This window comes from Eleutherodactylus coqui, chromosome 7 (assembly GCF_035609145.1).
Source record: "Eleutherodactylus coqui strain aEleCoq1 chromosome 7, aEleCoq1.hap1, whole genome shotgun sequence".
Lineage (NCBI taxonomy): Eukaryota > Metazoa > Chordata > Amphibia > Anura > Eleutherodactylidae > Eleutherodactylus > Eleutherodactylus coqui.
In genome coordinates, this window is record NC_089843.1 from 51491372 (window position 1) to 51519305 (window position 27934).

Genomic DNA, 27934 nt, shown 5'->3' on the forward strand with positions numbered 1-27934 from the left:
AAAAGAAATGTATTTTCACATATTAAGAGATGTCGCACTAAAACCCCCAGCAGTAATGTGACTGCATGCTGGCCTCAGTTGTGATGGGTATAGATAGTACAATATTAGGCAGAACCCGTTTATGGAAGTCCCTGGACCTCAATAATGCATGGATTAGGTGTCAGCTTTAGTGCAGGCACCCTCTTATGTGGCATGTGGACCGTTGGGCACGTTAAGGCCCCGGTGTGACTCTGTAGCCCCTCCACCTGTAATAGTCACTCCTCTGACTTCACTTTTTGTTAATAGTGTTTATACATGAGATGCATCATATAATGAAATTAGGCCACTAGGAAGCGGACATTAATGTGGAAGATAATTCAGATCCACGCATTATTCCAATGACTGATAATGCTAGTGCAGCGGGGCAAAGACTTTTTATGAGCAAACCAGGGCTAACATATTATATACATGGGGGTGGGGGGTCTTTAGCAGGGGTGCCCCAAGTCTTTATCGTGCCTGAGGTGAAGTGTGAAGTGGTGCTTTCAGTAGTGGCCCCAATAATCATATTTTTCCCCTTAATTGTGCCAGTCGTTATAGTGACCCTGTTAGTGGTAGCAGTAGTCACAGTTCCCTCGTTAGTGGCTCAGTAGTAATAGTGACCCCCATAGTAGCTCTAGTAGTAATAGTGACCCCTTTAGTGGTCCCAGTAGTAATAGTGACTCCTATAGTGGTCGCAGTAGTAATAGTGACTCCTGCAGTGGCTCCAGTAGCAATAGTGACTCCCTTAGTAGCCCCAGTAGTACTAGTTAGTACTACTGTTAGTAGTCCCAGTAGTAAAAATGACTCCTATAGTGGTCGCAGTAGTAATAGTGACTCCTGCAGTGGCTCCAGTAGCAATAGTGACTCCCTTAGTAGCCCCAGTAGTACTAGTTAGTACTACTGTTAGTAGTCCCAGTAGTAAAAATGACTCCTATAGTGGTCGCAGTAGTAATAATGACCCCCATAGTGGCCCCAGTAGTACTAGTGATCCTGTTAGTAGTCCCAGTAGTAAAAGTGACTCCTATAGTGGTCGCAGTAGTAATAATGACTCCTGCAGTGGCTCCAGTAGCAATAGTGACTCCCTTAGTAGCCCCAGTAATAATAGTGACTCCTATAGTGGTCCCAGTAGTAATAGCGATTCCTGCAGTGGCTCCAGTATTAATAGCGACTCCCTTAGTAGCCCCAGTAGTAATAGTCACCCTGTTAGTGGTCCCATTAGTAATAGTGACCCCATAGTAGCCCGAGTAGTAATAGTGGCCCTCATAGTGGACCTCTGGCGAGGAAGCAACCACACAAGCAATTAAAGGAGATGTCCCGCGCCGAAACGGGTTTTTTTTTTTTTAACCCCCCCCCCCGTTCGGCGCGAGACAACCCCGATGCAGGGGTTAAAAAAACCACCCGCACAGCGCTTACCTGAATCCCGGCGGTCCGGTGACTTCAATACTTACCGCTGAAGATGGCCGCCGGGATCTTCTACCTTCGTGGACCGCAGCTCTTCTGTGCGGTCCACTGCCGATTCCAGCCTCCTGATTGGCTGGAATCGGCACGTGACGGGGCGGAGCTACACGGAGCCCCTCTCTGGCACGAGCGGCTCCATAGAAGAAAGCTGAAGACCCGGACTGCGCAAGCGCGGCTAATTTGGCCATCGGAGGCCAAAAATTAGTCGGCTCCATGGAGACGAGGACGCTAGCAACGGAGCAGGTAAGTATAAAACTTTTTATAACTTCTGTATGGCTCATAATTAATGCACAATGTACATTACAAAGTGCATTATTATGGCCATACAGAAGTGTATAGACCCACTTGCTGCCTCGGGACATCTCCTTTAACACACTTAGTTTGCAGCTTCGGTCAGACGTCTCTGCCTGGCGTCTGCGTGCAATGAGAATGAAGATGCTGTGGCACATGGGAGCATATAAATGACTCATGGCGCACAGTGGGGCCTATAAATGACCCAGGGTTCAACAGTTGGACCTATGAATGACTCAGGGGACACAGTGAGGTCTTTAAATGACTCAAGGGGTACAGCAGGGCTTATAAGTGACTCAAAAGGCACATTGGGGCCTCTAAAAACAACTCAAGGGGCACAGTAGGACGAATATGTGACATAGGGGACTCAGCAAGTCTAGAAATGTCTCAGGAGGCATAATGAGGCCTATAAATGACTAAAGGGGTTCTGCAGAACCTATAAATGACTAAGGCGCACTGTGGGGACAATAAATAAGGGGTCCTACTGTGACTGTCACCCTAGGGCCCACATGAATCTTGAACCAGCCCTAGACCTAAAGGCCCCTCCGCCACATACAAAAGCACTAGTAGTATAAAAGGCTCATGGTACATGGGTACCTTTTACAAGTTACACCATGGATGGGAATGGGGTCATAACCATATGTAGCATAAGCAGAAAGCAGGGGTCAGGCTTTACTTTGTACCCTGTGACATCTATGGGAATTACAGCTTGCTTATTAGAGCAGTGGGGAATTTCTGACAGCAGCCCAGAAGCTCAGTGTGAAAACCTACTGCCCACCATACAAGCATCACAGTGGTCCTAAAGGAGGCAAGAGGACCAACAGATGAGTTTCTTTTATGCGTCATGGGTCTGTACTGTTGTTTTATACACAAATAAGGGAGATGGAATAAATCCTCCACAGTGCCACCTACTGAAAGGCAGCATTCCTTCGAGTCAAATGCATGCTGATGTGGTAGAGCTGAGTTTGTCATTCGGCACAAAAGATCCAGATATCATATGTTGTCTAATGTATTCACAGAACTGCAGCTAAACCCAGCGACTGCCCTTCAGAGTTTGCCCACAGTTGTGCATCTATCCACCAATTTCCGGACTGAAGAATGAAAGTGGCACCGATCTTATTGGCATCAGTTTTTATTAATGCCTCTTATCGCATCCTACTGTATGTAGCACTCATCCTCAGACTTTCATAGATTACAACCCAGCTGTGTGTACTGGGCATATTTCTGCAGGAAGCAGACAGCTCGGCTCTCACTGTAGTGGCCAGGCTTGGTATTGCAGGCCAAGCTCCCATTAAAATGAATTGAACTTTTGCATGTAATACCAAGCCTGGCCACTGCAGTGAGAACAGAGCTGCCTGCTTCCTGCAAGAATTTGCTAAGTACACAAACACATCAACCCAGAGAATAGCTGATCAGTGGGGGTCCTGGGCAATGGGCTCCCTCCTAAGGATAGGCCATCAGCTGATCACTGTGGGACGCAATAGCAGGACACTTTCTGATTAGTTTTGTCAAGGAAACCTCCTAAGAAGTAGGGATTGTCTAATGCTGAAAACCCCTTTAAATGACACAGGCTGGATTGGTCATGTGACCTGAGAATTTTATTGGTCATGGTTTTGATAAATCTTACACAACTTTCTTGGCTATAAGGAAATCTTTAAAGTGTTTGATTTGCCAGATGCCCACAGTGGTGAGGATGACGGTCTGTACGATGGCCCACCACAAGACATTGCTGTTCATGTCTTCACTCTTCTGTCTGTAGTACTCCTCACGGTCCTGTGCCGGAAAGAAGAGAAGATTACTGTGATGTGTTACTTCTCAGCAGAACTCCATATGGAAATATTGTGTTACTCATAGAAGAAACAGATTGCTTCTACTACCAGCTCATAGGAAGAGTCGGCCCGAAATGGGAAATTACTTTAACCCCTTAAAGGGGTTGTCCCGCGCCGAAACGGGTTTTTTTTTTTTCAATAGCCCCCCCGTTCGGCGCGAGACAAACCCGATGCATGTTATAAAAAAAAAAAACGTCCAGTACTTACCCGAATCCCCACGCTCCGGCGACTTCTTACTTACCTTAGTAAGATGGCCGCCGGGATCTTCACCCATGATGCACCGCGGGTCTTCTCCCATGGTGCACCGTGGGCTCCGTGCGCTCCATTGCCGATTCCAGCCTCCTGATTGGCTGGAATCGGCACACGTGACGGGGCGGAGCTGCAAGGAGCAGCTCTCCGGCACGAGCGGCCCCATTCGGAAGGGAGAAGACCGGACTGCGCAAGCGCGTCTAATCGGGCGATTAGACGCTGAAAATTAGACGGCACCATGGAGACGAGGACGCCAGCAACGGAACAGGTAAGTGAATAACTTCTGTATGGCTCATATTCAATGCACGATGTATATTACAAAGTGCATTAATATGGCCATACAGAAGTGTATAACCCCACTTGCTTTCGCGGGACAACCCCTTTAAGGACCAGGCTGTTTTGTTCCTAAAGGCCCTGACGCGTTTTAGGAATATTACCCATATGGTGGTTTTTACTACCCTATTTTTTTTTCTTCAGCTACCAAAATTACTCTTGCAGCAATTTTTTCCATGATATATAGGGCTATTTTTATATACATTTTTTCACTACTTTTTGTTTTCTACTTTTTAGCTGTATTAGGGGTAAAAGGCTTAAAAAATATATATTTTTTAAAATTTATCATTTATTTTTAAAATTACTATATTTATTCTAAAATAAAGTACAGGAACGGGTTCCTCATTTTGTTTTGAATGTTTTGATATATAATTTGAATAGTCTGGGATTACAGGGCGCATACGGCAACGGTTTTGATTGGTGTCGGCGATGAGTCATTTTGTCTTTATGTATATTTTAATTTTAGGGCTCGGTCACAGGGGCGCATCGGCACCCGTACACCGGCGTCGATGCGCCCGTGTGACTGCAGCCAGCAGACGGACGTACCTGAAGACGGACGTCTCTCTGCAGCGCCGGGAGGAAGAACATGTGACCGGCTTCATTGCCGGTCATGTGTTCTATGATCAGCGCTGGAGAGAGACGGCCATCTTCAGGTACGGCCATCTTCTAACTGTCAGTCACACGGGCGCATCGACGCCGGTGTACGGGTGCCGATGCGCCCATGTGACTGAGCCCTTATTCTGTAATTTTTTTAAACTTATTTTTGTAACTTTTTTCAACATCTATGTCCCTTGTGATGTCATATAAGACCTCTGGGGGTCATTCACATTGTCTTTTATTTAATTTCACAGTTTTCCACTGTAGCTGGGTCAACCATAGGAGCAGCATCCATAGGAGCCCCAGTTAGAGGGAAAAACATCCCCCTGTAGTGACAATAGTCATTAACAGAGCAGATCAGGGACTGCTAGGACCCTGCAGCTCTGCCATGGCAGGGCACACCCTGTGATCACATGATTGCCTGGTTGAATAGCAGAACTGGCACTTCCACTTACTCTCTTCACTACATAACACTCATTGAGCGCTTTGTAGTCTGCAAGAGAGAGGGCAGAGGCAGTTAAAAGCTGCTTCTGCCTTCTTCTCCGATTCCTTGGCTGTGTCTGACAGTCAAGAACCTGACCTGCGCCTGCTAGATTGCAGGAGCAGGACCTTTAATCCCGTGCCATATTTTTACCCCTTCCACATCACCTGACCAGAGGAGTTCCAGGCAGCAGCGACAGTGCAAATACTTCACCGTTGAGGGGAGCAGTGTATCTTCTGAAATCAGATGCAGATATGTGCGTTTGTGCAGATTCTGACTGTTCTGGATGCAGAAATAATGTGTAATTTGGCGCAGAATTTTCTGCTGCAAAATTCCACAGCATTTCCGCTACGTGTAAACGTACTCTAAGTATTCACCCCCTGGAAGGCCATATGTTGTGGAGCAATTACAGATGTAAGTCTCTTGGGTCATGCGTCTATTAGCTCAGCACATCTAGGCACTGAGATTTTTGCCTATTCTTCCAAGGAAAACCGCTCCAACATCTTCAAGTCAAGACTGGCTTACACGAGCATATGCGTAAAATGCTGCGTGTATAATACAGCGTTTTACCACTGTGTGATTGTATCGCCACGTCGCGCAGCCATTTTGCACTGTGCATGACAGCGTACCTGTCTGACTTGTTTCTTTTTTTCTACACTCGTGTGAGCCTGCACTTACATGGTTGTATTGGTGCATGGCAGTCTTCAAGTCATTTCACAGATTCTCATTTAGGTCTTCTTCACACGGGCAACACGGCATTGCTGCGAGAAAATCACAGCGATATCGCATTGCTGGTCCATGAAGAAGAGAAACATTGCCGGGACTCGGGGAGAAGCTGCAGCGGCATCGGAGAGCGCTTCTAAGGTGATGTATGTGGTTTCTTTTAGTTTTTTCTGCAGCTAGGGCTTAGATTCGGCTTTGACAGTGCTCTATGAATGGCTGTGATTGGCTAAATGTCAGCCAATCACAGCCAGCGCTTCCAGGAGGCGGGGATTTTTCCATCCCCGGCCGGAAGATGAAGAAGAGAAAGCGTGCCGGGACCCGGGGACAAGCTGCAGCGGAAAGCGTTTTTAAGGTAATATATGCTAGGGCTTAGATTTGGCTTTGACAGTAGGATTTCAGTAGTTGCATCGCACCACACGAAAATCGCGTTTTTGTGCAATGCGATGCAACACAGAGGAAGGCTCCATAGGGAAACATGGGCTACAAAACCTCACGAGTTGTGGGCATATCGCAGGACCCGCGAGGTTTATGTGATGAGTTGTTGCATGCTACAAAACATTGCATGTGTGAAGGAACCCATAGGAAAGCATGGGCTTCACATACATGTGATTTGTAGCAACGCGACAAAATCGCACGACTTTGTCACCCATGTGAAGGAGGCCTTAGATTGAGGTCTGGGCTTGGATTAGACTATTCCAAGACTCCCACAGACCTCTCCAGTGTAGCTTTAGTACTATGTTTAGGGTTATTGTTCTCCTGGAAGGTGATTCTCCGTCCCGGTCTCACATCTCTGGTAGACTGACACAGGTTTTCCTTAAGAATTGCTCTGTATTTACTGCCATCCATCTTTCCTTCAATCCTGACCGATTTTCCCATTCCTGCAGTTTAAAAGCCTCCCCACATCATGATGCTGCCACCATACTTCACTGTGGGAATAGTGTTCTTGGAAACCACATAAATTTAAGTAGTTCTATATTGTTGATGTTGCTTGACAAATGCTTGAGAAAGGGAGTCGTGGGTACTCCAAAACATCTGATGGATCTCACCTTGTAATAAAGCTTTTAGGGTGGAGTCTTATCACTGTGTGATGGACCAGACTTTGTGATGGTAGATGCTTGGAGCTCCTGATAGCTGATAATTCCTTATAGTTTAAGTGAAGGGGGTATTGATGGTGCTACCCCCTCAGGGAAACAAGTCATTCGTAAGTTGCCTCTTCGATTTTGTTTTTTAATACTCCCCTTCTGTCCCCTGAATGCCATTTTTGTCTGGGTTTTCGTATGAAGCCCGAAAAGTTCAGTTTTAGTTTTGTCTGACCAAAGAACCTTCTTCCATGTGTCGGGGAGTTGGCCACATGTTGTTTTGTGAATAACAAATGTGTTTTCTTGTGTTTTTCTTTAAGCAATGTTTTTTTTCTGTCTGCTGTTCCATAAATCCCCATTCTGTAAAGTGTATGGCTTAGGGTGTTCTATGAGCAGATACTTCCATCTCTGCTGTGGATCTTTGGAGCTTCTTCAAGGCCCTCATTGCTTGGTCTGTGAGTTTTGGTAGGCTCGTTCTCCTTTCAGGTTTGTACTTATGCCATATTCTTGCCATTGTGTTATAATGGATGTAATGGCGCTCTGTGGGATATTCAAAGTCTAGGATATTATTTAGAACCCAATGTGATCTATAATTCTCTACCACTTTGTCTCTGATCTGTTTGGAGAAGTGCTTGGCCTTTATGTTGCTTGCTTAGTAGTGTTTCAGACTCAGGGGCTGTTCGGCACTGGTGCACTGCTATCATGTGACCAAACATGCGACACTTTGATTACACACAGGGGGACCATATTCAACAAATTATGTGACGTCTGAGATTAATTGGATTGGACCGAACGTTATTTCAGGATTTCTTAGCAAACAGGATGTAGGCAAATCTGTGCCTACAAGTAAAGAAGTATTACCTACCCTTTGATATTCTTGCTCTTTAATGATATGATCAACTTCTCCTCGAAGATGTTCAAGACCGTATGACACGTCCTTCACTTTGTCCTTTGGATCCACTCCAGCATAATCCAAGGGATGCTCCCCAACCTGAACATCCAGGTGTACCCTCTGAAGAGAGAGATCGGTGGTTAGTGTTTTGTTAGGCTCAATTGCTTCATAGGCATTGCAGCTATTCAACATGAACATTTGTTATCCACCACATTGGAGCTTTCCTTGAGAAATGGTGATGAGACAGGTTATTGCCGATAGAAGTAGGGAAGCCATGGAAAAAAATAATTTTTGGGGGGGGAACTCGAGCTCTAATGGCTGTTTGGCAAAGAAGAAAATGGTAGCTTGAGAGAGGCCAAACTAAAATCCCTTATTTCAGCCTACTATAGTTAAAGGGGTATTCTGACCTTTTACTATTGGTCATGAGTAGTGGATTGACAGGGTCCAACTCTCGGGATCCTCGCTGATCAGCTAATCGTCTGGCCCACTGTCAGTACAGCGGGGTTGGACGTAGTCATTGGTGGTCAGGGCCAGAAGTGTAACAGACAACTTCACACCCATTGAAATCAATAGAAGCGCTGCCTCCTATTACACTTTCAGTCCTGACCGTAATAAGAAGCTCGGGAGTCTAATAGAAGGCATCACTCCCATTGATTTCAATGGGAGTTAAGCGATCTATTACACTTCCGGCCATAACCACCGATGATGACATCTGACCCTGCCGCACTAACAGTGGACCAGAGGATCTGCTGATCAGCAGACATCCTGAGCGTCGGAACTCTGCTGATCAACTATTGATGACCTATCCTGAGGATAGATCATCAATAAATTGGCGCTATACAAATAAAGATTATTATTATTAGAGATGAGCGAGCACCAAAATGCTCGGGTGCTCGTTACTCGGGACGAAATTTTCGCGATGCTCGAGGGTTCGTTTCGAATAACGAACTCCATTGAAGTCAATGGGCGACCCGAGCATTTTTGTATATCGCAGATGCTCGCTAAGGTTTCCATTTGTGAAAATCTGGGCAATTCAAGAAAGTGATGGGAACGACACAGAAACGGATAGGGCAGGTGAGGGGCTACATGTTGGGCTGCATCTCAAGTTCCCAGGTCCCACTATTAAGCCACAATAGCGGCAAGAGTGCCCCCCCCCCAACAATTTTTACTTCTGAAAAGCCCTCATTAGCAATGCATACCTTAGCTAAGCACCACACACCAACAAAGCACAATCACTGCCTGCATGACACTCCGCTGCCACTTCTCCTGGGTTACATGCTGCCCAACCCCCCCCCCCCCCCCCGCACGACCCAGTGTCCACAGCGCACACCAAAGTGTCCCTGCGCAGCCTTCAGCTTCCCTCATGACACACCACCCTCATGTCTATTTATAAGTGCGTCTGCCATGAGGAGGAACCGCAGGCACACACTGCAGAGGGTTGGCACGGCTAGGCAGCGACCCTTTTTAAAAGGGGCGGGGCGATAGCCCACAATGCTGTACAGAAGCAATGAGAAATATAATCCTGTGCCCCCGCCATCAGGAGCTGCACACGTGGGCATAGCAATGGGGAACCTATGTGCCACACACTATTCATTCTGTCAAGCTGTCTGCATGCCCCAGTCAGACCGCGTTTTTTTATAAATAGTCACAGGCAGGTACAACTCCGCAATGGGAATTCCGTGTGCACCCACAGCATGGGTGGCTCCCTGGAACCCACCGGCTGTACATAAATGTATCCCATTGCAGTGCCCTGGACAGCAGAGCTAACGTCAGATTAAATGCAGGTGGGCTTTGGCCCACACTGCATGCCTCAACCTGACCGGGGTTTTTAATTCATAGACACAGGCAGGTACAACTCCCTATTGTGAAGTCCCTGTGGACCGACAGCATGGGTGGTTGCCAGGAAGCCACCGGCGGTACATAAATATATCCCATTGCATTGCCCATCACAGCTGAGGTAATGTCATGTTTAATGCAGGTGGGCTTCGGCCCACACTGCATGCCCCAGTCAGACTGGGGTTCTTTAGAAGTGGACACATGTAGTTACAACTCCGTGTGGACCGACAGCATGGGTGACTCCCTGGAACCCACCGGCTGTACATAAATGTATCCCATTGCAGTGCCCTGGACAGCAGAGCTAACGTCAGATTAAATGCAGGTGGGCTTCGGCCCACACTGCATGCCACAGTCAGACTGGGGTTCTTTATAAGTAGACATAGGCAGGTACAACTCCCTATTGTGAAGTCCGTGTGGACCGACAGCATGGGAGGGTCCCAGGAAGCCACCGGCGGTACATAAATAAATCCCATTGCATTGCCCAGCACAGCTGAGGTAATGTCATGTTTAATGCAGGTGGGCTTCGGCCTACATTGCATGCCCCAGTCAGACTGGGGTTCTTTATAAGTAGACACAGGCAGGTACAACTCCCTATTGTGAAGTCCGTGTGGACCGACAGCATGGGAGGGTCCCAGGAAGCCACCGGCGGTACATAAATAAATTCCATTGCATTGCCCAGCACAGCTGAGGTAATGTCATGTTTAATGCAGGTGGGCTTCGGCCCACACTGCATGCCCCAGTCAGACTGGGGTTCTTTAGAAGTGGACACATGCAGTTACAACTCCGTGTGGACCGACAGCATGGGTGGCTCCCTGGAACCCACCGACGGTACATAAATATATCCCATTGCAGTGCCCAGCACAGCTGAGGTAATGTCATGTTTAATGCAGGTGGGCTTCGGCCCACACTGCATGCCCCAGTCAGACTGGGGTTCTTTAGAAGTGGACACATGCAGTTACAACTCCTTGTGGACCGACAGCATGGGTGGGTGCCAGGAAGCCACCGGCAGTACATAAATATATCCCATTGCAGTGCCCAGCACAGCTGATGTAACGTCAGCTTTAATGCAGGTGGGCAAAAAATTAATTGGATTACACTGTAGGCGAGGGCCCCAAAAATTGGTGTACCAACAGTACTAATGTATGTCAGAAAAATTGCCCATGCCCAACCAAAAGGGCAGGTGAAACCCATTAATCGCTTTGGTTAATCTGGCTTAATTTGTAACTAGGCCTGGAGGCAGCCCAGTTAAAATAAAAATTGGTTCAGGTGAAAGTTTCAATGCTTTAATGATCATTGAAACGTATAAAAATTGTTTAGAAAAATTATATGACTGAGCCTTGTGGGCCTAAGAAAAATTGCCCGTTTGGCGTGATTATGTCAGGTTTCAGGAGGAGGAGCAGGAGGAGGAGGATGAATATTATACACAGATTGATGAAGCTAAAAGGTCCACATTTTTGATGGTGATAGAGAACAATGCTTCCATCCGCGGGTGCAGCCTACGTATTGTTTAGGTATCGCTGCTGTCCGCTGGTGGAGAAGAGAAGTCTGGGGAAATCCAGGCTTTGTTCATCTTGATGAGTGTAAGCCTGTCGGCACTGTTGGTTAACAGGCGGGTACGCTTATCTGTGATGATTCCCCCAGCCGCACTAAACACCCTCTCTGACAAGACGCTAGCCGCAGGACAAGCAAGCACCTCCAGGGCATACAGCGCGAGTTCAGGCCACGTGTCCAGCTTTGACACCCAGTAGTTGTAGGGGGCAGAGGCGTCACGGAGGACGGTCGTGCGATCGGCTACGTACTCTCTCACCATCCTTTTACAGTGCTCCCGCCGACTCAGCCTTGACTGGGGAGCGGTGACACAGTCTTGCTGGGGAGCCAGAAAGCTGTCAAAGGCCTTAGAGGGAGTTCCCCTGCCTGTGCTGTACATGCTGCCTGATCTCCGCGCCTCCCCTGCTACCTGGCCCTCGGAACTGCGCCTTCTGCCACTAGCGCTGTCAGATGGGAATTTTACCATCAGCTTGTCCGCCAGGGTCCTGTGGTACAGCATCACTCTCGAACCCCTTTCCTCTTCGGGTATGAGAGTGGAAAGGTTCTCCTTATACCGTGGGTCGAGCAGTGTGTACACCCAGTAATCCGTAGTGGCCAGAATGCGTGTAACGCGAGGGTCACTAGAAAGGCATCCTAACATGAATTCAGCCATGTGTGCCAGGGTACCTGTACGCAACACATGGCTGTCCTCACTAGGAAGATCACTTTCAGGATCCTCCTCCTCCTCCTCCTCAGGCCATACACGCTGAAAGGATGACAGGCAAGCAGCATGGGTACCCTCAGCAGTGGGCCAAGCTGTCTCTTCCCCCTCCTCCTCATGCTCCTCCTCCTCCTCAACGCGCTGAGATATAGACAGGAGGGTGCTCTGACTATCCAGCGACATACTGTCTTCCCCGCCTCTGTTTACGAGTGCAAAGCGTCTGCCTTTATGCTTTGCAGGGAACTTCTCAAGAGGCATAGCAGAGGAATGGTGACGCTAATGATTGCAGCATCGCCGCTCACCATCTGGGTAGACTCCTCAAAGTTTCCAAGGACCTGGCAGATGTCTGCCAACCAGGCCCACTCTTCTGTAAAGAATTGAGGAGGCTGACTCCCACTGCGCCGCCCATGTTGGAGTTGGTATTCCACTATAGCTCTACGCTGCTCATAGAGCCTGGCCAACATGTGGAACGTAGAGTTCCACCGTGTGGGCACGTCGCACAGCAGTCGGTGCACTGGCAGATGAAACCGATGTTGCAGGGTGCGCAGGGTGGCAGCGTCCGTGTGGGACTTGCGGAAATGTGCGCAGAGCCGGCGCACCTTTCCGAGCAGGTCTGACAAGTGTGGGTAGCTTTTCAGAAAGCGCTGAACCACCAAATTAAAGACATAGGCCAGGCATGGCACGTGCGTGAGGCTGCCGAGCTGCAGAGCCGCCACCAGGTTACGGCCGTTGTCACACACGACCATGCCTGGTTGGAGGCTCAGCGGCGCAAGCCAGCGGTCGGTCTGCTCTGTCAGACCCTGCAGCAGTTCGTGGGCCGTGTGCCTCTTCTCTCCTAAGCTGAGTAGTTTCAGCACGGCCTGCTGACGCTTGCCCACCGCTGTGCTGCCGTGCCGCGCGACACCGACTGCTGGCGACGTGCTGCTGCGGACACATCTTGATTGCGAGACAGAGGTTGCGTAGGAGGAGGAGGAGGAGGGTGGTTTAGTGGAGGAAGCATACACCGCCGCAAATACCACCACTGAGCTGGGGCCTGCAATTCTGGGGGTGGGTAGGACGTGAGCGGTCCCAGGCTCTGACTCTGTCCCAGCCTCCACTAAATTCACCCAATGTGCCGTCAGGGAGATATAGTGGCCCTTCCCGCCTGTGCTTGTCCACGTGTCTGTTGTTAAGTGGACCTTGGCAGTAACCGCGTTGGTGAGGGCTCGTACAATGTTGTGGGAGACGTGGTCGTGCAGGGCTGGTACGGCACATCGGGAAAAGTAGCGGCGACTGGGAACTGAGTAGCGCGGGGCCGCCGCCGCCATCATACCTTTGAAAGCCTCCGTTTCCACAACCCTATACGGCAGCATCTCCAGGCTGATAAATTTGGCTATATGCACGTTTAACGCTTGAGCGTGCGGGTGCGTGGCGGTGTACTTGTGCTTGTGCTCCAACACTTGCGCTAGCGACGGCTTGACGGTGCGCTGAGAGACATTGGTGGATGCTGCCGAGGACAGCGGAGGTGAGGGTGTGGGTGCAGGCCAGGAGACGGTAGTGCCTGTGTCTTGAGAGGGGGGGTTGGATCTCAGTGGCAGGTTGGGGCACAGGGGGAGAGGTAGCGGTAGAAACCGGAGGCGGTGAACGGCCTTCGTCCCACCTTGTGGGGTGCTTGGCCATCATATGTCTGCGCATGCTGGTGGTAGTGAGGCTGGTGGTGGTGGCTCCCCAGCTGATCTTGGCGCGACAAAGGTTGCACACCACTGTTCGTCGGTCGTCTGCATTCTCAGTGAAAAACTGCCAGACCTTTGAGCACCTCGGCCTCTGCAGGGTAGCATGGCGCGAGGGGGCGCTTTGGGAAACAGTTGGTGGATTATTCGGTCTGGCCCTGCCTCTACCCCTGGCCACCGCACTGCCTCTTCCAACCTGCCCTGCTGCTGCACTTGCCTCCCCCTCTGAAGACCTGTCCTCAGTAGGCGTAGCAAACCAGGTGGGGTCAGTCACCTCATCGTCCTGCTGCTCTTCCTCCGAATCCTCTGTGCGCTCCTCCCTCGGACTTACTCCAATTACTACTACCTGAGTGATGGACAACTGTGTCTCATCGTCATCGTCCTCCTCACCCACTGAAAGCTCTTGAGACAGTTGCCGGAAGTCCCCAGCCTCATCCCCCGGACCCCGGGAATTTTCCAAAGGTTGGGCATCGGTCACGACAAACTCCTTCAGTGGGAGAGGATTCAGAACCATTGCTGCCCATTCTGGGCAGGGGCCCGAGAACAGTTCCTGGGAGTCTGCCTGCTCCTCAGAATGTGTCATTGTAATGGAGTGAGGAGGCTGGGAGGAAGGAGGAGCAGCAGCCAGAGGATTCAGAGTTGCAGCAGTGGACGGCGCAGAAGTCTGGGTGGTCGATAGATTGCTGGATGCACTTTCTGCCATCCATGACAGGACCTGCTCACACTACTCATTTTCTAATAAAGGTCTACCGCGTGGACCCATTAATTGTGAGATGAATGTGGGGACGCCAGAAACGTGCCTCTCTCCTAATCCCGCAGCAGTCGGCTGCGATACACCTGGATCAGGAGCTCGGCGTGTGCCCACACCCTGAATTGGGCCTCCGCGTCCTCGCCCGCGTCCACGTCCTCTAGGCCTGCCCCTACCCCTCAGCATGCTGTTATACCAGTAGTGCAGAAACAGAACGCTGTAATTAAATGTGCCGCTTATTTATTGGCCTGTGGTTGGAGGCTGACTTCGCTTACGGAACGCACAGCAGAGGCAGGAAAGAATTTTGCGCAAGCCTGCTGTAACACTTAGCTGGCTGCGTATGAATTAGGACAACTACCCCCAGCAGAGACGCAGTACACTGAGGACGGTCACAGGCAGCCCAAATAGATTTTTTTTCCCAAATTTTTTTGGAAAAGCCCTCTGCCTATATAGACTGTATATGTCTTTCACTGTCCCTGCCTCACCACCACTACTGGCCCTGGACTATGTAAAATTACTGCAGACTGTTTCATTCTGGACAGGATGACAGCGGTGATGTAAGAGGCAACGCAGAGCCAGGAAAGAATTTTGCGCAAGCCTGCTGTAACACTTAGCTGGCTGCGTATGAATTAGGACAACTACCCCCAGCAGAGACGCAGTACACTGAGGACGGTCACAGGCAGGCCAAATAGATTTTTTTCCCCAAATTTTTTTGGAAAAGCCCACTGCCTATATAGACTGTATATGTCTTTCACTGTCCCTGCCTCACCACCACTACTGGCCCTGGACTATGTAAAATTACTGCAGACTGTTTCACTCTGGACAGGATGACAGCGGTGATGTAAGAGGCAACGCAGAGCCAGGAAAGAATTTTGCGCAAGCCTGCTGTAACACTTAGCTGGCTGCGTATGAATTAGGACAACTACCCCCAGCAGAGACGCAGTACAGTCAGGACGGTCACAGGCAGCCCAAATAGATTTTTTTTCCCACATTTTTTTGAAAAAGCCCACTACCTATATAGACTGTATATGTCTTTCACTGTCCCTGCCTCACCACCACTACTGGCCCTGGACTATGTAAAATTACTGCAGGACGCAATGCTCTGGACGCAATGCTCTGGACGCAATGCTCTGCACAAATTCCACAATAGTAGAGGAGGGACTGCAGCACTACCAAAACAGCTGAGGGAAAATAGGGGAAAAAAAACCCCAATGAGTGCATGCCTATCCGGACACTGGACCCAAGTGTCCATAAATGAACGCATGCAATAAGTATAAGAAAGGCAGCACACTGGAATAGATCCTCTTACCAGTAGATGTCCATAAAGAGGTTTTTATTCATGATCCACATATAAAAAAATGCGACGTTTCGATCATTCGCTGGGATCTTTCTCAGGCCTGAGAAAGATCACAGCGGATGATCGAAACGTCGCTTTTTTTTGTATGTGGATCATGAATAAAAACCTCTTTATGGACATCTACTGGTAAGAGGATCTATTCCAGTGTGCTGCCTTTCTTATACTTATTGCAATGCTCTGCACAGCCGATATACAAAAAAAAAAAAAAAAAAGGTGCAACACTGCAAAAAGCAGCCTCAACAGTACTGCACACTGTCAGATGTGGCCCTAAGAAGGAGCATTGGGGTTCTTGAAGCCTAAAATCAATCCTAACACTCTCCCTATAGCAGCTCCACCATCAGCAGCACTTTCCCTGAACTATGTCAGAATGCATCTGAGGCGAGCCGCGGGAGGGGCCGATTTATATACTCGGGTGACACCTGATCTCGCCAGCCACTCACTGCAGGGGGGTGGTATAGGGCTTGAACGTCACAGGGGGAAGTTGTAATGCCTTCCCTGTCTTTCTATTGGCCAGAAAAGCGCGCTAACGTCTCAGAGATGAAAGTGAAAGTAACTCGAACATCGCGTGGTACTCGTCACGAGTAACGAGCATCTCGAACACGCTAATACTCGAACGAGTATCAAGCTCGGACGAGTACGTTCGCTCATCTCTAATTATTATCAATAGTAAAAGCTCAGAATAGCCTTCTAAGGGTTTTTCCCACCATAATCATATCCCATTAGACAGGATTTACGCCATCCCTCTCAGAAGCCGTTATGGTTGGAGGGCTCTACAGCTTCATCTCCTTTCAGGATTGGTGAGTCCTATTGATGGAATATCTACTAATCAATTGAGTATTCCCACCTTATACATTTAAGAATATCCAAATGCCTGATGGATGTGGGTCACATCTGAGGGGCCCCACCTATCTCCAGAATACGGATTTCTTAACCTCTGTCCTGCCTTGGTTCTTCTGACCACCATCACCCCTTCTGCCTCCTCACACTTGGTGACATAAATTTTTGATCACCCTCCATCAACATATTTGTTCTCTGATTGTCACATATGTTTTTTTTCCAGAAAAAGAGTAAAATGATGAGGACTTGCACATCCATTCGCTCCTCTACATCATTTAATCCCACAGATGCTGCAGACATTGCTAACCGTGGCATCTAAGCATTTTTACGGGAAAAAAAACCTTTTTTTTTTCATTCCACTTCCATAGGGCTCCAAATATTGAAAAAATAAAAAGCAAAAAAAAACAACAACATATAATTGGTATCGCCACATCCATAACCCCCCATACTATAAAATATTATATAAACTATAAATTCAGTTTAAAAAAAAAAAAAAATAGCTGCTTTCTGATCATCTCACTTCCCCAAAACAGGAATAAAAATAATTAAATAATTGCATGTACTGCAAAATGATATCCTTTATCTACTCAAGTATAAGCCTAGTTTTTCAGCAAATTTTTTGTGCTGAAAAAGCCCCCCTCGGCTTATACTCGAGTCAGGGAAGGGTTTAAAAAAACCCTCCATACTCACCTCCCAGCCGGCGTCTGTGTCTCCGGTGGCGGTGCGTCAGGCTGCTTGAATTCTCTCCGCTGTCATCTCTCTGCTTGGCTTTTTAAATCCCCTGCCGTCAGTGCTGTGTAAGTAAGCGCTGTGATTGGATCGAGTGCCAGCTGTGATTGGCTGGCGCTCAATCCAATCACAGCGCTTACATACACAGCACTGACAGAGCCGAGCAGAGAGGATGGCAGGGGATGACAGCGGGGAGAATTCAAGCAGCTTGTTGCACAGACACAGACGCTGACTGGGAGGTGAGTATGGAGGTTTTTTCTTTACCTAGTATATACTCGAGTATAGCTCGGCTTATACTCGAGTCAATAAGTTTTACCAGTTTTTTATGGTGAAATTCATTGTCTCAGCTTATACTCGGGTCGGCTAATACTCGAGTATATACGGTAAATAAAAGCTAAAAGTTGTCCCACAAAAAACAAGCCCTCATACAGCTCTGCTGACTGAAGAATACCACAAAATACAAGGTGTCATACAGCTACATTGACAACACATAAAAAGGTTCTGATGACTGGAACACAAAAGGGGGTCCGATTTACTGGTTTTAAGGCTAAAATTTGTTATGTCACTCGGGGGTTAAAAATGCACCAAATATATTTACATGAGACTTAAATTCAAAATCTGCAATAAAAAAAAGTGATATTTTCGGAAAGGCTTTTGCAGAGAAAGCGTGACATTTGGGGGTTAAAGTTAGCAAAATGTGGAGGCATGATGGGACTTCCAGCATGTGACATCCTAACGATGCGTGCAGACGAGCTGATGGAGATGTTTTCGGATTGACATGGATGAGTGTAATGAAGAGATACACGGCGAGTTCCCTCGGCTGCACAGACACTGACCGGATAGATGGAGCGTTCTATGGGTCTGGATTGCCTTCTGCTACTGATGACTGTCCTCCTGCCTGAGCTGGTATTCCTCACATCAGTGAAGCAGAATAATCTGGCAGATAGTGTTCGGATCTCAACGCGTCTTGCGGAATTACTTCAATTTTACATTTCTGAAGCGTGATCACATCCACTTTAGCGCAGTCTCTCTGACGGACTCCTGGGAAAATGGAGTGTGAAATTGTCCAACTCCTAAGTGGATTGTTTGCTTGACTGTTTGAGTTTCAGTAGAATCGCGGTCTAAATATTTTATGTTCGTACGGAGACTGATTATACAAATTTCCTGACGGATTCCCTTTAATACGTCCTTATTTGATAATGGATGGTTAGCAGCTGCTACGGATTTCACTACATTTAATCATCTCTAAAACACAAATCTTCGACAGTGATGGAATGTTAACAGGAGCCAAATACACAGAGGAGGGAAGAAATCTGGGGCTGAGCTAATAGTCAGTAGATCTGGTGTGGTTGGTGAGGCGGGAGGCACGGGCTGCCTCACATCTCGCTAATATTCGTTATTTCTAGTATATTTATTATTTCTAGTTTACTTATTCAATCTGCGGAATATGTGCTGTAGCTCATAGCCATACAGTGACCAAAAGAGCACTAAGGCCGGCTGCACATGGGCGGATTTGCATTGCGGAATTCGGAGCGAGCACCTGCCTCCTAATTCCGCAGCAAATATCTGCCATAGCATGCTATGTAAAACCGCTTTTTTCTGCCCACGAGTGGAAATCCATTGCGATTTTCTGCTCACGTGGGAAAAAAAATTGCAGCATGCTCTATTGTAAGGCAGATTCCATGTGGACAGCTTTCATTGAAGTCAATAGAAGCCGTCCGACCCGTGTCCCTTCCGCAGTCATTATTGCGGAAAGGTCGTGGGATCTGTGTCATTGCCTTGCGACGGCGCTGGATTATCTGTACTGCGCATGTGCGACAGCGTGACGGCCAGTACATTCCGCAGTACAGAAAAGAAGAATGCGGAAAGCTAAGCAGGAGTCACTAGCTAGGCACCGGGTCAAATTCCTTTGCGGGATCCCAAATGTGGGATCCGACCCAGTTATGTGCAGGCGGCCTAAGTCTACATGATGAGAGGACAGTGTTTGGGTGCACATGCATGGCCACCCTTAACTATTTGTGTACCATGTGGTTGCACAGAGTACTGGCTGCCGTCTTGTAGGGAAGGGCATAGACTACACCGCTTAGGTTCACCCTGACAGATGATCTTCTTCCATGTGACAGTATCTTGTGGAGCTACATGTATCATCCTGCTCCTGGGTCTGTCTCCTCCCATCTAATGTATGGAGGCACTGCTCTCAGCCCATTGCTGCCCCATAACACAATTACCTTATTCTGCTACTGTATTTATGCTATGAGCTTGGTTCTGGGGTTGTATTTATGTTAGCTTGGTTCTGGTATTGCATCTATATACTGAGATTAGCCGATGCAGTAGTTTTGTTAGGAGCTTGGTTCTGGTGCTGTATATATGTTATGAGCTGGGTTCTGGTATATGTATTCACTGAGCTGTTCTGGTGTGAGTATGCTACTATATTGCTGCTTTCTGCACAAGCAGAATAGACAGGCTTCTTATCAGTGCAATACATTTAGTGATTGAAAAGTCAGGGCCACCAGAAATATTTTCTAAAAGAAAAGAGATACAAGTAGGGAACTTTGTAGAACTCGTAGATGAGTGGGGGGGGGGGGGGGGGGAGCTTTTGGCACTATGGTGGTGCCTGTCAGCTATCTTGGTGGAAGCCATCTGGGATTCAGTCCAAGAAACTTCAGTGGAAATGGGTCATGGGATACATGATTAAAGGGTAGAATTTGATCAGGAATTGATACATTAAGTTATTTTTTCAATACCTGCAACCATTTTTGAGTTATAGCTGATGTCATGTTGAGTATTAATAAAGTTATGTTGAATTATGTGGTATGCAAAACAATAGTTGCATGTCTTTTCAGGTAGCAGAAGATGCCATTAACAACCCAAAACAGAACTGAGATTATCCTAGTATGTAACAGAAGTTCACATGAGATGACCGAGGCCAGCCACTAAGTGCACGAACTGTCAGGAAACTGATTCGGAAGTTCAGGGAAACTGGTAGTGTTCAGGACAAATCAAGAACTGGTCATCTGGGAACTGGTCAAGAAAACTGTGATCTGGTGGTCCGAGCAGTGTTTGCAAATGGTGCATCTTATTCAAGCCTCTGAGCAGATTGGCTGTAAGGCATCTCGCTGCAGCAGAAGCCCTTCCCCATTGTTCTGCCTGTAATAATCCATATGGAATACTGAGCTCTTCCCCTTGAAGGGAATGTGGGTACTGGTGTCATATGTCGCCACCAGAATAATGGGTTCACACATGGTTTTGCAGTCCTGAGTATAAGGAAACACCCTCAGGTGTAGATGTGCCCTCCTGAGCTCGTCTCTTATGAACACATGCCGCTGGAAGCGGAAACGGCACTGAAGCTGTGGCTGCTGCTACTGCTGCTTGCTGCGCAGCTCCTCCAACAACCTTCCTGTCCCCCTCGAACACAAGCCGCTGAAAGCAGAGCCGTCACTCTGCTACTGCTGCTTGCCGCCCAGCTCCTCCAGCAACCCACCCGGCCTCCACCAACACATGCTGCTGTAAGCTGCACCAGCACTGAGGTTGCAGCCGCTACTGCTGCCCTGGCCAGCTCCTCCAACAACCCCTCAACCCTCATGGCCCCTACAAACACATGCCGCTGGAGGCGGCGCCAGCACTGAAGCTGTGGGCACTATTGCTGCTGCTTGCCCAGCTTCTCCAGCAACCCTTCAACCCTTCCGCCCAGCCCCCTTGAAGGCTGCATGTGTACTACTGCACTGCGGGAGCCAATCCACAGGTGGTGGCATGACCTGGCCATTCCTTGTCACTGAGCCTCGCCAACCCATGTCTCCATCCATTGTTCTGGTGGCGACATAATGCACCAGTAGCGGGAATATTTCATCAGAAAATGACCTAGTATATAAATGACATTTTTGTGTTAAACATTTTTAAAGAATTTTTGGTGAATTTTTTTTTTATTTTTAATCTATATGTTTTTTTTTTTAACAAATCCTAAATCTAGCATTTTTCACACTGAGCACTAGACTGTCACTTCCTGACCTGTCGAGAAAACCTTGCAGCAGTCATCTCACTAAGAGCACAGGCAGGATTACATTGAAGGTAACACCTATATGTAGGTAACACAGGATACACTATTCACTATAGGTATGAGCTGTTACTATCTACATCCCTCCCTGCAAAATGACCCCCCGCACAGGTCACAAAGCATGTCTAGAACAGTCTCCCATACAAGTCAGTGGGTCAACTACTGTCCATTGTGTGATTGGCTCCTGATGCTGTAAAGCATATCTCTAAGTGCTGTTAAATGCAGCTCAGGAAAGATGGCCGCCCCGATAGTCATGTACAGACAGCAGAATAAAAAGCTCTACAATCTTAGAAAAACAGAAAATGCTTTGCTATCTGGTTTTAATTAATAAAAATTTGTTTGTGATATAGTCCCTTTTACATAGTTCCATTACATTGGAACCCTATATAATTGTCCCTCATCAAATGCTGATGCTCAGGTCTTCATAGTCTGAAAAGTGGGGATGTAGAGCTTAAAACATATTTTGTTACTTGCCCCAAATTAAAGGATTTGTTGAATGACAAATTCCCGAATTTTTCTATATATCATCAGTCACCAGAAGTTCCATAAGTTGTGAAAACGTATCTTTTGATACCTACCAGTTTGCTTGAAGCAAATGCTATTAGATTTGTAGAGTTTGACTGTAGACAGATGTAATGGAGCCCAGCAGAATGTGTGGTGAACATAAATTTCCCATCTGGTCCATACAATTTTGATAGCAATATCTATAAATATACAAATCATAGTGTATTTATGATGTACACTCAATGATCACTGCATTAGGAACTTCTACTCAACAACAGGTTGTCCACCCTTTTTGGGTGATCACAACTTTCAGACATCGGGGAACAGATTCCACAAGGTGACCAACATCTTCCATACTCAACTTGATCCATGCGAGAAGTGGAAGCTAATCTCACAGCTCATTCCAGTATATCCCAAACATGTTCAATGGGGTTACAGTCTGGTGAATTTGGGGGCCAAGATAGTGTGAAGAATTAGTTGTTGTGTTCCTCCAACTACTACCTAGAGATCCGAGCTTGATGACACAGAGCATTGTCCTGTTGAAAGATGGCATTGTGGTCGCTGAATACTTCCTTAAGATATGCATGCAGATAGTCAGCTGAAAGGTCCCTGTAGCGTTCACCATTCAAGAATTGTGGTATGATGGCCAATGGTCCTAGGCCATGCCAAAAAAATAACACTCCCAAGGCCATGACATTGCCACCACCGGCCTGTTGAACCCCAACGGTACATCCAAAGAATACTACTTCATGCTGTTTACGTCAAATGTGGACTCAACCATCCAACAGTTCAGCAGGAATCGGGACTTGTCACTCCAGACGACCTTCTATGGTCTAGATCTGCCGCTCGATCTGTTTATCGCATGTCCTTCTACAATACGTCCAAGGTATTTTCATGGCCCATGTGAGACATTCTTGGTGATGATGCATGGTCATACAAGGCATCCTTGTTGGTCTTCAGTTATTGAACGCCAGTCGACATAAGGCACACTGCATAGTCATTGTGGAAATTTGGCTAATTTCCCTGCTGTTGTACTGCTGGGACAAGTGATGCACTGTGGCATGTTGCTTCTGACATACCAGAGGGGCCCCGATACTCGCCTCTATGATCAACTACACATGACCTGCCGCTGTATGATCTTGGATGTCTGCCGATGGCTCAACCAGGCTTAGGCTGTCTGCACACTGGCGGATTTGCATTGCAAAATCCGGAGTGGGAGCCTCCGGAATCCGCAGTAAATCCAGCCCATAGAGTGCAATAACAATCTACAATTTCCTGCCCACAAGTGGAAAATGATTGCGAATTTCCGCTCGCAGGTGAGAAATCACAGTATGCTGTGATTTTGTGCGGACTACGCACGTCCAGCTTCCACTGAAGTCAAAGGAAGACGTCCGTTCCGTAGCACTTCTGTAGTGAGCACTATGGATCGCAGGATCTGCGTCATCACAGAGCGCTGATGGCTACTGCGCATGCACAACGGAGTGCCGGCTGGCACATCCACAGCGCTGAACAGAAGACACCGGACAGGTACGCAAGGGTCACCGCCGGGCACCGGGTCGAACTCCACTGTGGGAATCCCGCATGTGGGGTCTGACCCGCCGGTGTGCAGGAGGCCTAAGTACACTCTGGATACTGTGCTTCAGGGACCTCCAACAAGTGTGACTGCTTCAGAAATACTGGTAACACACCCCCATGCACCAACAATCCGCCTGGCATCAAAGTCTCTCAAGTCACCATGTTTATCCATGGCTACCAAATGTTGTCAGCACAATATGAGAGCAAGATGTCACATGCCAGCTGTTCCTAATGCAGTGATTGTTCAGTATATATAAGATCTAAGCTATAAAACAATACACCCGATAACACTCTGAATACTGAAAATGCATTATTCCAAAACAGTGCCAATCTTGCCCACAGGCTGTGTCTGGTATTGCAGTATTCATTTGAATGGACATTCATTAACTTGCAGCACTCACCGGGTATGTAAGCCTTTTAATGCAACGTTAAGGACATAACAAAGCAGATGGATAAAGTGCACAGATAAGGCAACCGTTGTTTCGCGCACTCACGCACTTCCTCTGACCTCCCACCATTGATTGCAAACGGAGTGAGCAGCTATACCAGGCACAGCTTGTGGACATGGGTGGTATACAAATAATTAGGTTGATTTTTCCAACTTTTTGCTTTCCACGTTGGTCATAAAGGAAAGACCATGTGCTCTGGATACATTACAATACACTCATATTTACTTCTTCATTCGGTGCTCGGACAGTCACAACCATTCCCAGACCAGGAGCGGAGGGGGGGAAATCATGTTGACTCATGTCCCACTTCTGTATCTTGTAGCGGCCTTAACATATAAAAAACATGTTTTTCACCATTATGTCAAAAAAACAAGCAAGCACTAAAGGTAGATTCAGATTGCGCTAAACCCTGAAGCTGGGACTGATGACATCACTGCACCAGCATGTGATCTCACCTAAAGGATGTAGAAAACACATGTTCAAATACAGTACATTATTGAAGAATTAAGCATCTCTAGAGCAGTCAATAATTCAAGAACATTGTGTATTACCCAGAGCAGAGAGCGTGGCTACATAGAGGGTCTCTAACTCTGGAGGACCCAACATAGCCATGCTTTACGCCGACTGTCCATTGTTTTCAATACAAACTGTGTAATGCATGGTTTCTCCTGTGGTGGCGCTGCAGGGAAAATAAAACCTTGCAGCCAGGGTCCACCACAAATTGGAATGTACGTATAAGGGGATACATCTAAAACAAAATGACAGTCCAAAGTAGACAACCTTTATAGTGTTTTCCTCACCAAACCCCTGGACCAACAATGAGTAATGGAGAGGGGGTACTGCACAGGTTCTTATATGCCTCGTACCAATGGACATATGAGATTAATGCAGGACAAATGCAGTGCCCTGAGGCTTCATTCACCCTATCAAAGAGAGTATCAGTTTCCTTTAACTTTAAGAAAAGAGTAGATAGATGGGAGTGACACATCTAGAATCTTTCCATCTGGCCCTTTTTTGGTTTCAATGGCCATAGACATATAGCAAAAATAATGTCACTCATAAAAAGGGTAATTTTTGGGTTAATATGGATCGCTATGTAAAACAATGAGAAAACAATGTAAAAGGTAGAGAGAACTATGGTAAATACACCTTCACGATTGGCACTTCCCTGTATGGAAATTCTCTCCATTGCCCCGGAGTGCTGCATAAAATTATGGGATGAGTTTTCCGTGGATCAGTTTTGGTATGAATTCACATTACATAGGAAAATCCAGGAATCTGAGTGACTTCCAATGAGCCTGAAGTGGTCAAGGACAACCTCAAGAATCTCTTTGATGAAGAGGCAGGGCACAGTCAGGCAAATTGCAGCTGAATGCAAATCTGATGCTTAAACCAATTTGTCTGAATACACAACTCATTGTCCCCTAGTATGAACGGGTTATAACAGCAGAAGACATTGCTGACTAAGAAAAACAGAAATGTGGGCAAAAGAGCACACAAATTGTATGACTGAGCAGTGGAAAAACATCTCCTAGTTAGATGAATCCAGATTTCTGTTGCACCGTGTGGATGGGAGGTCAGAATGTGGCACAAGAAGCATGAATCGAAGACCCCTTCCTGTCAATTGATCAGAAAATATCAGTACCACCATCTAATTTGCAGGAACTACAATAAACTTCCTGTCTGCGTGTGCCAATATTCCTGCAGAACGATTTCATCACCTAGTGGACTCTGTATGATAATGAATTGCTGCGGTTCTGGAGGCCAAAGGAGGTCCAATGTGCAACTAGTTTGGGGTCTCTAATAGAGATGAGCGAGCATACTCGCTAAGGGCAATTACATGAACGAGCATTGCCCTTAGCAAGTACCTGCCCGCTCGGAAGAAAAGGTTCGGCTGCCGGCGGCGGGCAGGGAGCAGCGGGGGAGAGCAGGGAGGAACGGAGGGGAGATCTCTCTCCCCTCTCTCCCCTGCTCCCCCCTGCTCACTACCGCAACTCACCTCTCACCCGCGCCGGCAGCCGAACCTTTTCTTCCGAGCAGGCAGGTACTCGCTAAGGACAATGCTCGATCAAGTAATTGTCCTTAGTGAGTATGCTCGCTCATCTCGAGTCTCTAATAAAGTGGTCATTCCATCTTTTTCCTGTGATCTATATTAATTATAAAAAAGGAAATCATGAACTCCAAAGCAAATAAAACTATTCTTGGAGGTATGAGTAAACTCACACACTATTTGTACAGAGATATGTTTTAGCACATATCACATGACCGGCTAGAGGTATACAGTAATGCCGGACGCTTGAGCCCCTTGTTTACTTAACCCTCATCCTGACAATGAGTCTTCAAATCGGTCCAGGTTTACCTGATACTGACACCAATTTGCTACTTCCATAATATTTCAGAAAAAAAAAAAACTTTAAATAAAGTTTAGCTTTGATTTATAAGCTGTGATTGTTCTCAGTAAGAGAAACCAGGTAATCTTGTAGGTACGATCCCTCTTAATGGCTAACAAAAATACATGATGTTACAGCAAGCTTTCGAATGGTTCTATTATCCACCTTTCTGGCTAACATGAAGCTGGTTTGGATGCCACACAAATGCAGCAGGGAGGAGGGACAACCCTCTTGATCTAAATAAATGTTCACACACAGAAATTTGAGACCTAAAAAAAACACGACAGTCTGAGCAGAAAGACAAATACTAAATCAGTCCACTGAGCTGAGGAATGTGACAGTTTTATGATGCCTCTTATCTTTACCTGAACTGCACATGGAAAGATGGTAATACTAGCTCTGCTGCACCACCTAATGGATGGTAACATTCTTACAATCGATTTCTGAATTTTTATGAGAAAAACAGACAAGGGTTGGGAAGAGGACACCATTCTTGACTTCCTTCAGAACTTTCATATTCTCCACTTATACAAGAATCCCGGGGTGAGGTTCATTCCATTCTTGAGGGTATTAAACATGGCCATAAATTTAAATTTAGTCCAACAGGATGGAACAGAATCCCCATTGTGTTATCAATCTGTCATCTCACAACCTAAATCATAAAAATTGATTTAAGAATGTTGTCATCCATTAGGTGGTGCTGCAGAGCTAGTATTACCATCTTTCCATGTGCAGTTCAGGTAAAGATAAGAGACATCATAAAACTGTCACATTCCTCAGCTCAGTGGACTGATTTAGTATTTGTTTCTCTGCTCAGACTGTTGTGTTTTTTTTAAGTATCACATTTCTGCATGGGAATATTTACTTAGGACAGGAGGGGTGTTGTGCCCCTCCCCCTCCCTGTATTTGTGTGTTATAATTGTGTGGCATTCAAACCAACTTCATTTCAGCTTGATGAAGGGTGGATAACAGAACCATCTAAAAGCTTGCTGTAACATCATGTATTTTTGTTAGCCATTAAAAGGTATCATATCTACAAGATTAATTGGTCCCTCTTACTGAGAACAATCACACTTTACTCTACTGGCTAACACGGTACCAGACCTTTGATTTATAAGCTTACACATCTAACCACAAACTGTGCAGTCATAGCAACATATAAATACATACTGTATGTAATGATAGTCATGTGATAATATCACCCTACCTGAGACCAACATGTCAGATGGGAGCTCTTCTATGATACATTTCTCCTCTCTTTCAAAACAATGATAGTACATGGAATGTACCACTGACCATAAGCAAAAAATGACAGCTAGTCGAATCATGAGGTCCATGTCTATCGATAATGTGAATGTAAAAGAAGCAAGAGCACACGAGTTGATGAAGGCTGTCTTCTACAGAGATCAGTTCTCAGGTATTGATTCTCATGGGAAAATCCACCTGCTTCATCAAGTCCATATTAATGATTAATCTACTACCAGCACATGAAACAATATTGTGTTATGGGATTAATCATACTGATAATATGTTTATGTAGAACTATCTGGA

General features: G+C 46.8%; 1 protein-coding gene across 1 annotated transcript; it reads right to left on the minus strand.

Annotated features, from left to right (window-relative positions):
* Positions 1 to 3390: 3390 nt before the first annotated feature.
* Positions 3391 to 27772, minus strand: LOC136573319 (transmembrane emp24 domain-containing protein 11-like). The gene is made up of 5 exons (XM_066574610.1): positions 27591 to 27772; positions 24219 to 24319; positions 22044 to 22169; positions 7924 to 8070; positions 3391 to 3540 (listed from the first exon to the last, which is right to left on the minus strand). Exons 1-5 carry the CDS (start codon positions 27718 to 27720, stop codon positions 3391 to 3393), a joined length of 654 nt encoding a protein of 217 aa, XP_066430707.1. The 5' UTR covers positions 27721 to 27772.
* Between the last annotated feature and the right edge of the window lie 162 nt (positions 27773 to 27934).